The 13,168-nt window shown below is 39.0% G+C and overlaps 1 protein-coding gene across 2 annotated transcripts in view; it reads right to left on the bottom strand.

Annotated features, from left to right (window-relative positions):
- The window catches only part of PTPN1 (protein tyrosine phosphatase non-receptor type 1), a 46,207-nt gene that overhangs the window by 4,347 nt on the left and 28,692 nt on the right, over nucleotides 1–13,168 (bottom strand). The window contains exons 2-8 of one of the 2 annotated variants that reach the window (XM_042800731.1): nucleotides 12,443–12,533; nucleotides 10,613–10,713; nucleotides 8,538–8,636; nucleotides 5,627–5,764; nucleotides 3,710–3,919; nucleotides 2,829–2,990; nucleotides 1,949–2,184 (exon numbers count right to left, since the gene is read on the bottom strand). In XM_042800731.1, coding sequence (XP_042656665.1) covers nucleotides 1,949–2,184; nucleotides 2,829–2,990; nucleotides 3,710–3,919; nucleotides 5,627–5,764; nucleotides 8,538–8,636; nucleotides 10,613–10,713; nucleotides 12,443–12,533 — 1,037 coding nt within the window. The remainder of the gene's footprint in view (nucleotides 1–1,948; nucleotides 2,185–2,828; nucleotides 2,991–3,709; nucleotides 3,920–5,626; nucleotides 5,765–8,537; nucleotides 8,637–10,612; nucleotides 10,714–12,442; nucleotides 12,534–13,168) is intronic. The other variant, XM_042800732.1, reaches the window with a different exon arrangement.

Below are 13,168 nucleotides of genomic sequence, written 5' to 3'. Positions count from 1 at the left end.
AGAACAACTCAGGAACCTCCCATCCCAGACACCAGAACATCCGGGCAGGAAAACAAATGTGCTTAAGACTTCTTCCCTTACCTCTAACAGCACAGTGTCCATTTCCTACCCTTCCCTCTCCTCCAGCCTCAACTGTCCCACCCCGTTTCACACCAGGCTACTTCTCCACTCCTTCCCCTCCTGCCGAGCAAGTTCCACTTTCCCCCCTTCTAGACTCACTGTCCCAGACACGAGGACAAGAGCGATGACCACAAAGGAGGCCTGATCCTGCAGCAACAGTACTGGTATGGAATGAGGGAGCTCAAGATTCGAATCCTGGACTTCCCTAGTATGCCCAAAACATCATATAAGGCAGGATTTAACTTCAGCAAAGTAAAAGGTAGATGTCTAGTCAGCCTCTACCATCAATGAAGACAGACAGTTCCAGAGAGTGCAAGTCCAACCTCACACAAAGGACTATAATAAATGAATTTAATTGAGTGTCTGAATTCTTTAGAGCTGGACACATCTTACGTTCATTTGAACTACACTCTGTAAAGTATTTCCAGGAAATCATTTATTCACTGAGAAATTCAGATTTATATAGCTACTAAGACACAAGACACCAGCTTTAAATCCACACTCTTCATCAGGCATGGAAAGCATTAGCTGGCAACATTCCAGGCAAATATTCTGGTAATAGAATTATATTGTCATGGAGGGAAGAAAGAGGGAGATGCTACCACTGCAACACTTCCTTCTTTTGTAGCTAAACCTCCATTTGTATTCATTCCTATTTCCAAGATTTCCTTTCTTTTGAGTAAAGATGTTTGGAATTTCAGTATCTCACTTCTACAACCTCCCCGAAGAATTAAGAAAAGTTCTGAAACATTTCTGTTTTATTTCCTTGCCTCCAGCAGAATTTGGAGGGAAACAACAGGTTCAGCTCACGGTCTCAGCCTCGGCCTCGCTACTGTGTGAGATTAAGAGGAGGTTTAGTTTGAATACAGACTACTAGAAACACATTTTACTAATCTCCAGTTCCCAGAGCCACACCCCACCACACTGGTTCAGCTAAATTAAATATATTAAGGCTGCCAGCTGCATCTGTTGAAAAAGCTCTAGAGTTCTGTGGAAAATACTAAAATTTGATATTTTATTCCAGTATTCCTATGGGAAGCTGAAAATGTCTTGTTAGGAGACCATCTAGCAGGGGAACATTAAACCTTCCCTTGATTATCCCTGGTGGGTGTAGGGATTTTTATTTCTATTTTTAAAATTTCGATTTTTTTTGGTTCTGTGTGGCATTCATTTGGTTATTCCGAATAGAACTAGTTAACATGCAGGATGCCAGCAACACCATGGCATGTGGGTTTCAACTAGCTCCACGCCACTCCGATAAATCAGGAGTGACATCTAGTGGTTAGGCAGGCAGGAACCTCAGCTTCTCCATATGCAGCATTTCTGCACGTTTATTAGTCTTTACAGTTTAGGCTACAATGACAGCTAAAGAGTTATCTGATCATGAGCCCCCTTCTATTCCTTTCATCAAAAGTAGCTTAGCTTGCAACTAATTTCACATTTCTAAGTGCGGCTAAAGCTAGTCAGCCTAGTTGTCAGCTGCATGACTAATACCACCTCTAAGTAGTGACAGAGCTCCTCTGTAACTTAACATACTCTGCATGTAAATCAAGACTAAACCACCTCGTTATGCTGTCACTTTTTCTTTTACTCTAGCAGGATCTCATAAGAGGCCCTAGTTATGCGTGAAGTTAAAAACATAAGCATTAAGAGCTTTACTGAAAAGGTTTTGGGTCAGAACTACTACGACACTGACTCGATCAAGGCCCGTTCAGGCCCTTCGGTATGAAATGCCATTTATGAGCAAACGTCCTGCAACCCCTCAATGCCATAAGCCAAGGGGACAGCCTTCCTGGGACAGTTAAAAGTGGGAAACTAAATTAATTACCTGTCTGTGATCAGTGGCACAGATGAACAAGCTCTGCCATCCGGAACCATCTCTTCCACAGTGCTGACCGAACATCTAATCTCCTCCTCTACTACGTGATGTTTAGGAAAGAATTCTGTCTGTTCATGCATCCTGCCGTTGTGCATTTCTGAGGTTCGCTTTGGTGGTCTGGGAGGTGGTGGGGTGTGCTCGGGTGGTGGGTCCAGGTCTTCATTGGAGAGCTCTTTCCACTGCTCCTTCAGGGAAGGAAAAGCCCTATTAAGCTCTCCTCTACGTAAGCTACTATAACCTTTAGCATGGCTGGGTCTTTATTGTCTACCTTTTCGTTCATTCTTAGAGTGGCTGTTCATTTGCATTGGGAAAAACAAAAAAACCAACCAACCAAACAAAAAAGACACAAGAACTCCAAACCTAAGCTACATCCAGTCCACAGAAGACATCTGCTACAAGCACATGAAATTTTAATCTACTTCTGGCAAATTTAAATAGCACAAAATACAATCCGTGTTGCTAGAGTTCTGCTTACCATAAACCAGACTTACAGGATTTAATCACAATACTTAAACTTCTGGCATATTAGAAAATTTTTATTATCTGACATGAAAGACAAGTCCAATGCAGCCAGTCTACACCCCAATTACAGTGTTAAGGCCATCTGTTAACCTACAGGTACTTTTTTGGAGGTTTTTATATACAACACCTTAGGCTGTGACAAACTGTAAAGAGCTGTATTTCGGAACTCCCTAATATCAAAATTTATTGAAGCCAAAGCAAGTATGAAATATGAAGTTTGTTTCTGTTCTGTTCATCCCGCATATTTGCTACAGCTAAACCAGAGCTGCAGCTCACTACACTAGGCTGTGTGGTCAGTGGTACTCACTTGCACTGAAGCATCGCCCATAATGAATTTTGCCCCTTCAATAACAGCCAGGTAGGAGAAACGGAGCTGATCAGCCGTCTGTATGAGGCCCATCCTGTACTTCCTCATTTCTAGGAGAACCTGTGTAACATCCACAGAAGAAGGATCTTTCCGCTTGTCCATCTGAAGATAAAAATTTGAAACAAGATTTACAGTCTGGTAAGATTCACTACAATGACTCATTTTGTAGTAGGACCTTCAGCCTACCCTCCACACTACAGAACTGATAAGTAGTAAAAAACTGGTATCAGCAGCTAATTATTGGGTGTCTATAAAGACAGAGAGGGGAAAACACATTGGGCCTCTAACATGTTTTATGTTTTTCCCTTTTTTGCCTTTCTTGTTTTCAAAATATAATTAGAAAAAAAAAAAAAAAAAAGGACATTTTAATCTAGGCCCGACTTCTGCGTGTTAGTTGCTCTCACTAGCGATAGGATAAACCCAGGGAACTCCAGTTTTATCTTAAAGTCAGGACAATTTCTCCCTACCTACAGGCGAAGCTGACTCTGTAAAAGAAAACACATTAGATTTATTTTGCATTGTTTCAGGGTAGTTCACAATATTACTTAGCAGCCATCTAGTGTTAACCATGAGGGAAAAAGTTCATCCTTGCAAATCACTCTAAAAACTAGAGACTCTTCTTCCCCACACTGAAAATGGTCAGTTAAGAATGAGATCTGCCTTAGAATACATTCCCAAACCAGAACATGAGTAAGATAATGGGAAATAGCTTGCAAAAATACTTCACAGAACATTCCACAGCTCTTTGTAAGCCGACAACAAGCCATTCCTCAAAATAACTCTACAGCAATAGCACATCATCTGGAATAAGCAGTTCTTACCAGTAGAAGACATGTATCAACCAAACAAAAAGTTCCCGATCTCCCAATTCCTGCACTGCAGTGCACCACGACGGGTCCATGCTCGGGGTTGAGTGAGCCAGACTCTCTCACTTTGAACAGGAAATTGAGGAATGAAGCAGGTGACTCTGGGACGCCAAAGTCAGGCCACGTAGTATAATGGAAGTGCAGAATCTCTCTTGTTTCTTGTGTCTGTAAAAACAGTGTTGAGGAAGCCTTTCAGCTTGGATACACGGGTCGGAAGTATTCACAGCACAGTTGCCTACAACAATGTTCTCATCAGCAAATACAATTCCTCATTCATTTTCCTAGCCAGTAGTCACTTATATATTTAGACATACAGCTTGAGACGTTAGAACTTTTTACCTTTAGGCCAATTTCAAATTTGCACGTTTGGAAAAATTTCAGCTGCTTCCTTTGAAAATAACTCTGACTTACGTGGAATGGAGGCACATGCCTGCTCAGCTTTGTATGTTCCTCAGACTACTGCTTCCACTACATCTTTGTAACAGCTGACTAAATTCAAATGACAAAGTTCCACCAGTCTGAGGGAACTTCTATAGCTGCACAGGTAGGAAACTGATTACAAATAATTATCTCTTGTTGTGAAGTTCTCCATTTTGAGCTAAGGAACCTGGACAAGTAAATTTACTGATTTATAACATGGTTTAGTTTTTCAGTACAGTTCAAATCCTTGTATCACCACATGACAGCTGGCAGTCCTGCCTTCCAACTTCTATTGAGAGAGTATCATTTGATGATTTCTCAAAACAAAGTACCTGAAGTTACAGAAGCCCTTTACACTTTCTGCAGACAAAGCCCTTACACTACCACAGCTGCTCCTTTACAGGCTTCTTCCCAACCTTAAAACTTTCTTCTAAGACTACTAAACCACTGGTGCTCACATCCTCCTAGAAAATGGAGCTACAACCATCCAATGTCTATGGCAGACATCATAGTTAATACAGACCACAAACTACATCTTCTAAATTAGTATTCAGGCATAATTTAGTCAAATTCATATCTGCTGCCTCACATTTCCTAGAAGGATGAAGCATGCAAGATGCTAACAGATGAGCAAAGGATTAACCGTGTCTTCCAGTAGCGAGCAGTACCAGGACAGAACAGAACTCAGGCTAGCATGTCATGACATACACACCTAGCTCAGCACCATCGAGGACCTCAGACATCATCTTCAGTGACCTGCATTCAGTGAAAGTCACTGGTGTTCTTCCTTAGCCAGTCTCCCCAAGGAGCCTTAGATTAGCTCTCACTGCTCTAATACAGGGCAATGTTGAAGAGGAGAGGGAGGGTGGGAAACAGCATGTATACTTTTTTTTTGTATTGTGCAAAAGGGAAAAAAAAATAAATAGTAAAAGTTGTTATTTTTCTTAAAGCTAGTGGTCTGATCCTTGTGCTGAGCTCCGTACAGCTCACTGCAGGACCAGCGCTAAAACAGTTCTGGCTTTCTGATGAAATTCATCAATGCAAAACCCAAAGATTTAAGCCAAAACCTAAAAATAAACCTTACAACAAGACACAGCCAAACAGGTTAAGTGACAGGAAAAGCAATTATTGCAGTTGTAACACAAAAGCACTAGGACATCTGCAGAGTGATTTTATAAAAGGTTCTCTGAAAGGTAGAGACAAACCAGCCTTCTCATTCAGTGTATGGCTGAGACATGAGAATGACTGTAGTTTCCCCCAGATATGATTCGTAAGTACTTAAGAGTTTCATTTTCACAATAAACTACAGGCTGAAGAACAGTATCATGCAGAATCACCAATTTCAGAACAAAATCTGCTAATTTGTGACCATCTTTTTCAAGACCTTGTTGACGATGAGGCAAATCTCACCTCAGAGACAAGAATCTGACTGGTACTAGTTTCTGTACTTACTGCAAGGTTTTCCAATTCCAGCTGTCGTACTGTGTAATATGATTTTATATCTTCAGATATCAATGTTAGTTTCAAGTTTGTATCTTCAAAAAACATTTCTTTCTCCTCCTTCCGTGGCCAGTACTGTGCACACTTTATCTAAAATAGGATAAATTTAAGTCATTTATGTTTGTGTGAAAGGCAAGGAATAAACATCCTTAAATACAACGTTTTCTTATGAGACAATTTCCTCACCTGCTTTTATAATAAGGAGGACCAACTCTAGAGTGAAAGATATCAGTCTTTATGTTGCAAAACCACATCTTCAGTGAATTTTTTGTATGAGTCAAATTATTTTGACTCTAAGTGAACTTGTGAAAAAACCTAAGAATTGAGGATAGCTTTGTTTAGGTAGAGCTCTCTTCTACATAAAAGCTGAAAGAGTGTGAAGCTATGGAATGGAATCTGATCAAAATCTCTAAAGCCATTATTTATTTTAGCTTGTGTCAGAACAAACAAACAAAAACATCTAATAACTGTTTAAGTATAAAAACCCTCAGAACACTCTGCCAAAAATCTGGATTTTAGTCTACTCTGCATTTTATTTATTACCCTTATGTCAAATATTTGAATTTCAAAAGAGAAGATAGATGTTAACAAGTGCAGAACATACTGTGAAAAAGTATTATGAATTCCATGAATAAGCTACATATAGAGAATTACAACATTGCTAGTTTGCAAGTGTAACATCAGATGAGATTTTGGTTACTCCATTCACTCACCACAAAAATAAAAATAGCAGTGAGATCATTTTGATTTTACATGGCACAGTTTAAAAGTAAAGTGCCAAAATAAACCCCAACCAACTGCATTCAGCAAACATTCCCATTACCTACTTCTGACTGAATTTCAATTTTCTCAGTAAAGCTGCCCAGAGAGTTTAGTTTTGCAAAGACTGCTACATGGTAGGACCTTAAATAAGTCAACCAAATAGAAATATAGCACATTTTGCAGTGTGCAGGAAAAGACTGAAACTAGAGAACCTCGTCAGCAACACAAATAGAAAAGTCTGCAGCAGCGTTTCTGAGTGTTAAATCTAAGTAACAGGGAGAACTGGCCTGCTACTTCTGCCACTAAGCACTGCTGCTCTGAAATGGAATTACGACCACCATTTGCCCATACCTAAACATGCAATAGGAATGGATTGTTGGACATGGCTAATGCTTCTTTTATTACAGGGAAAATTATATAGCTTTAAAATTGAAGTGGAAGAACAATGAAAAAAGAACAGCAATCTCAAGACTAAGAATTTCTGACTGCATTTTAATAAGTAAGAAAACCCTTCAGTATTTTAGTCATAGGTAGACTAACACTAGTTTTGCTCAGACTAATTCTAGTTTTATTCAAAATACAGGGTGTAGAATGCAGTTGTAACTCTCTGAATGTTTGTTTTTTTCCTAATGAATGTTAAAGGAACGGCAACTGGCTCTGTGTCTACTTTCTCCACCAAATTTGTCTGAAAACAATACTTTGTTGTGCTCCACTGTAGGTGCCCCACTGCTGCTTGCTGAGAAGTGCAAGCAGCCTGCCCTAAGGGATCACAGTAATTCATTTTGTTCAAAACTATTGGCAGTGCAGACAATGAGTGGGAATGGTTGGCAAGGAAGTAACTATTGAAAAATACGGTTACTGCATCTCTTTTAAAGATTAAATTTCACTTGCACTACAAAAAAAAAAAAAAAAACAAAACACTCAAGAATCAAGACTGCAGTTTATTAAAACACAACTCATTGCACAAAAATTTTCTTGATTATTGGTAATTCTTTCCTGATTACACAAAAGCACGTACCTCCCAGTTATCACTGGTGGACACCCAAGATACCTGCTAGCCCTCCTCCAAAGTGTCTTTACACTGACGGCACTGTAACATTCAACGTCAAACCGTGTATTTCTACCAGTCTTTAAAATCACTTTTGTCTCAAATTTGCACAGCTGCCAAGTCCACTTTAGGGATGGCAGCTGTAGAATTAGCATAGAGGCAGAACTCTAACCCATGGATGAAAACCATACCTGATGGTTCCCATCTTCTCCACCAACAGAAAGCATGAGGGATTTCCTCTCAAGACAGCAGCTATTCCATGTGTCAGAGGAACCAACATTTTTTATTTATCTGAAGGTAAATTACTTAGAATCACCCCAATTGTTTGTTCATCTATTGTTTCCCTTCATCTTCTGCCTGTCTTGTCTAATGTAAACTTCCTAAAAGGTCTGGACAGAACTTAGCCCACAGCACCTGTCCTAGCCAGTAAAACACTGGTTTAACAGCTGGTTCCCCATCACCCAGAACATCACTGCTTACGGCAGACACCAAGTGAAGTACTTTCCACCATACCTCCATTCTCCTCAGACCTCTACAGAATTTTGCAGAACAGTGACACTGGCTGAGAAACAGTGTGCCTTGGTGGTACATTTAATAATCAGAGCTCTTACCACATGAAGGAAACCTGGAGTCAAAGTGCCTCTCTAACTACTTCAAAACCGTTTCATAATGCTTGTGAATGAACACTTGGTGTAAATGACCTGTGAGAGGTGCAAGCTGTGCACACTGAAAAGAACAATATTCAGATACCTCGGTTAGAAGTAGAGACCAAATATTCATTTGTGTGGAGAGTCATATTGTGTTCATGCCTTATTTCAGCCAAATTTGGAAGAAATTGGGACCTACAATTACAAACTGAATAATTTTCTGACTGCACTAAGATCAGTTCACTGGGTATTCAATTCTAGGCATAATTTTGCAGATAAAATTACTTATGGTCATTTCTACCCTTCCCCCCATTCTTTGGGTTGGTTTTTGTTGTTGTTGGTTTTTTAAAAAAGAAAAACCATAATCATGCAATGAATACATAGCTAGAACTGGGTAAGTACTTACGGATCCCTTTTCCATCACTCTGTTCAACATGACAACACCACGGCTTTTCTGTTCCCAAACCATCTCCCAAAAGTGACCACAAGTATTTGGCAAAGGTCCCTGCAGAGACAGAATCCCCAGAAATAAGCATTATTTTCTGTTAATGTCAGTGCAATGTTCCCCAGTAAAAGTTACTGCACTAGGCAATAAATTTAGGTAAGTAACAAGCAACTTCTCATTTCAAACTGTAAAAAACTGCAGTGATACAGCTTTAAGTTCTATTTTCCCACCACAAATTTACCCATAAAAGCATGGTTAATCTTTTCTCTGCATACATAACAGGAAGAGAGAATTGGTCTCATTTGCAAGAAGAGAACTGGGAGTGAAAAATACTGAGAGAATTTTCTTAGGAAAGGTATACAAAAAAGCAATGAGGAAATAAAACCTCACAGACTAAAAGCAGAATTAATGTCTATGTTAAGCTATTCTGCAATACATCATTATTCATAACACTTGAAAATCACTACACTGAATGGACAAACATTCAAAGGACTGAAACAATGCCAGATCAGTAACAAATCATATGGTTTTCCAGAATCTTCATGGATCTGCTTTGGGACTGAACAAAGCGAGAACTACTTTTAAAGACTACTATCTATTCACAAAGCAGATTTTCTTATAACTTTGTGCTGTGTTCCTTTGCTACTTTCTACTCCAAAACCATTGCTCTGAATTTTGGGCAACAAAATCCAGCATCATTGTGCCTCTCATATTTGCTATTCATCACTTTGCTCAAACATGACAGCAAGCCAGGGTCCTCAGAAAGAACAACTGGATTGAAATAAAGCCATTCAAACCCATCAAATTCTGGATCAGAACAGATAACTACTACCAGTTAGCTGCACATTTGACTATTCCACATACCAGTTCAACCCCACGATCAACCTCCCCTGTCCTGAATAAGCAGAGTAAGAGCTGTGTGCACAGAATCATTTTCATATTGAACACTGATACTGTACACTTCTTCCTCCTTAGAAGATTTATCTTTATTCTCTAGAAACAGGAAGGAAGAGCTGCTGCTTGAAAATATTAATCCCAGTCTACCTTTATCTAAAGTGTGGGAGAAAGAGGTAAAAAAAAAAAAGTCACGATTAGAGACCGGAACAATCTCCAGGGAACCAAACATTTAGGACAAACAAGAATTCTGGCACAGTTGCTAGCTCTCAGAATAAGACAACAGGGAGTCCGGGTATTTTTAAGTTTGTTATATATATAGGTGTAGAATTCACAGATTCAGTGAAAAACAGCCACTTCCCTCCTGCCCCACAAATTCCCATCACCAAGTCTGTAGTCATAGCTTTCCTCTCTCACATTAACAGTAGAAGCACCAGCATTGCCCAACTTAGACCTTTTGGAAGTCATGTTATTAGGAGTATATTATTTGTAAATACTACAGTAAGATCACTTTCAGAAGGATGTTTAACATTAAATATTTGGTGGAGCATACTGTTTATCTGAAACAGAAGATCAGGTGCAAGAAGTTCCCTAATATATTTTAGTTAACTTCTGCCCCACTCAACACATAAATGCCCATTAAATTTAAAGTATGTTATTTCAAGTAAGTTTTGAACATCCTGAAGTTCATACATGTAGTTCTGTAAATGTGAAGCCCTCCCACGAAGCAAGGCTCACCTCTGTTCAGAGAATATATCAGGCAACTTAAGACTAACGGTCTGAATGCTTTGTGCTGACCTTCCATGCAGAGGTGTGATTCATTACAACCACGTCTAAATGTTGCTTGCCTTAAGAGGACTTCTAGAAGTGTGTTAGCTTCTAGCCTAGATGGGTCTAAAGTCCAAGATACAAAGTGGCCAAAATACTCTGCAAAAAGTAAGTCAGTCCTGACAGGAAGCAGGAGGAAATATGTAGCGTTTCTGTAAAACTGTTCTATGTGTGTGTTCATACGTGCACAGAGATGTTTATATACACTTAACTAGCTTTATAATAAAGAAAACAAACATAACAAGGCTAAAGAAACCCCATGAAAAACAACTCCAATCACCACATGATTTTTATTATCCACTGCCAGCAATTACCTGGGTAAGGATGTAGCTCCTTTGGGCCTCTTCCATTTTTATCAAACTAGCATTGATATAGTCATTGTCACCTTGGTTTAGCTTAATTCGACTGTGATCAACTGCAGCATAATTAGAAAATATCAGTTAATGTATGCAACACAGCACAATCCATGCACAACCTCATCAGATGTTAGGATCAAAAAAGCTGAGTCGTTCTGAAGAATTAAAATAGCTTAATCACGGGTAGCACAGAAGTGTTCACTGATGCTTGTAACTCTGGAAATAAATACAGGTGCTACAAAAATGGCATTACAGTAGAGCGGTGAACATAAGTCGGACTCTGCCTTCTAAGAATACATTGCAAGAATGGAAGTATTTGCATCTGAAGTAATCACGACAGTAATTTACAAACCAGATCACACTGACCTATTTGTACAGTTATCGAGTTACTGTTTTAAAATAAATCTAATTACACAACTGCTTATCTTTTGCAGCTTCGACATTCAAACCCAGCTTGTTCAAGGTTGCTAAAAGTTTGCCTAAACGTGTTGGACAAACAGAACAGACTTCTTACAGACATTTAGCTACTGTTCCCAACCCAACCACACCTTAATGTACAGAAAGAATGATCAAAACTCAAGAATTACAGAAAATGTAATTTCACTGCTCTTTTGTTAGTCTCAGCTTGCTCCACTTAGGAATAAAAAAACAAACCACCACCACCACAAAAAACCACACACAAGAATTCCCACATTTTGCAAGAAAGTCAAACAGATTGGAAGCAGTACTATCTAAAAGCAAAAAGGAACCATTTGTTACTCACAACCCCAAATATGAGAACCGCTTAGTAAAGCAAACTATGTGCAACATTATTGTTCCTAGTTGATTGCCTCAAAGACTTCAGTAACTTTTAACCACTAAGTATACAAGTTTTCAGAATACAGACATTTGCCCAGTGACAGAGCCTATAGAATCTCTGCATTTAAAACAGGCACCAGTGCTGCACCCTTGAAGAGGGAAAGAAGTCCCAGAACAGGCATTGTCATTTAGTGTGGAGGAGGGAGTTTAGCAAACCAGCTGTCAACTTCCTTTACCATATGATACCCAAAGTATTATTTGCTGACCATTTAACTACAGACCTGTACTTCTCTGCACTCTGTGCTTTCATCGTTGCAGTCTCTCTTGCAACCCAAAAGTACAGCAGGCCAGGCATAGACAAGTCTGAATGTTACTGGCTTTGTACATGGGAAAATGGAAGGAAAGATTGGCTGCAACACCAAACTGGGCTGTGCCTTGTAGAGGACACTTGATCAGAGATGCACTTCCTGCCAGAATTCACCAAAATATGTAATGATAATCATTTCAGAAACGCGGGTCTCACACTAGTAGCACCACCTTTGCAAAGCCCCCCCTACTCTGTTCTAATTAGATTAATTTCTAGTAGTCATATGTTTTATGCAAGACTCTTTCCCATCTCTCAATAGGGGCAGTTATGCTATATTGACTAGAGGAGGCTCTAGTAAGTATACTGCAATAGAAAGGATATTTGCAACTTCCTATTTCAGCCACCAGTCTTCTCTAGCATAAGAATTCAAAGGTAAAGCAAGTTCCTTCAGATTTCTGCCTACAAATACTGAACTTACTGTATGCTGCTCTACTATAATCCTATGGATATAGTGGCATCCTGTGACATCTACTGATAAATAAATATATTAACAAAAAGAATTGTCTTGGATGCATATCCATCTAACAGAAACCCTGCTCTTATAAAGAACATTTAGCTGTTAGAAGAAGTCATTAGAGGTCAACAGTGTTACAAACAATGGATGGAAAAGAAAGTGTACTTACAGGGGCTGACATCTCTGTACCTATTTCTATTTTTGTTTCTGGGATGTTTGGCCACTTTACATGGAAAATCACTGGCTTCGTGCCTGATGTCCTGAAACAAAAAAAAAAATAAAGTCTTAGCTATGAATCCATCTAATATCATCATACCATTAGCTATTTTGAAACAAATACCCATTTGACTTCACCTGTGAGAGTTCTGGACAGAAAGCACTTTGGAGTTCAAATTAAGAACTGAGTTTGATTTATTAGAATACAACACTAACATTATTTGTGTGTTAAAATATTATTAGCTTGTATAATAAAGTAGCAGAACATTTACCAGACATTATGCCCTCAAGCTCCTGATGGAGCAGGGTCTCTGCCCCAAAGCACTTTCATATAAACTGCTTTAAGCAATTGTTTTCACTATCAGTGAAATTATCAATTGTACTTCTGACTCAGCAGCGATTAGAAAATGTTTACTGTGACAGAAAAAAACCCCAACTTGTCTACCTCCCTTAGCATCAAACACACACATGGAGTGGTGACTTGTCTAAGATCACTTACATCTTTATCTTGAGTGATCAGCAAGATGTCACAAAGATAGAAATGGCAGAAGTTATCTGTATCCAATTCACATGCTCAACTAAAACATACATATCATCTCAAGGATACAATTAGGGTTTCTTTAAGTTTTTTTTTTCAGATGCATATAACAACTCAGCTATCTGAGATAATTTCAAAAAT

This window comes from Tyto alba, unplaced genomic scaffold (assembly GCF_018691265.1).
Source record: "Tyto alba isolate M040663 unplaced genomic scaffold, T.alba_DEE_v4.0 Super-Scaffold_33, whole genome shotgun sequence".
NCBI lineage: Eukaryota > Metazoa > Chordata > Aves > Strigiformes > Tytonidae > Tyto > Tyto alba.
The sequence above is the reverse complement of the archived record's forward strand: the minus strand, read 5'-3'. Positions and strand labels throughout refer to the sequence as shown.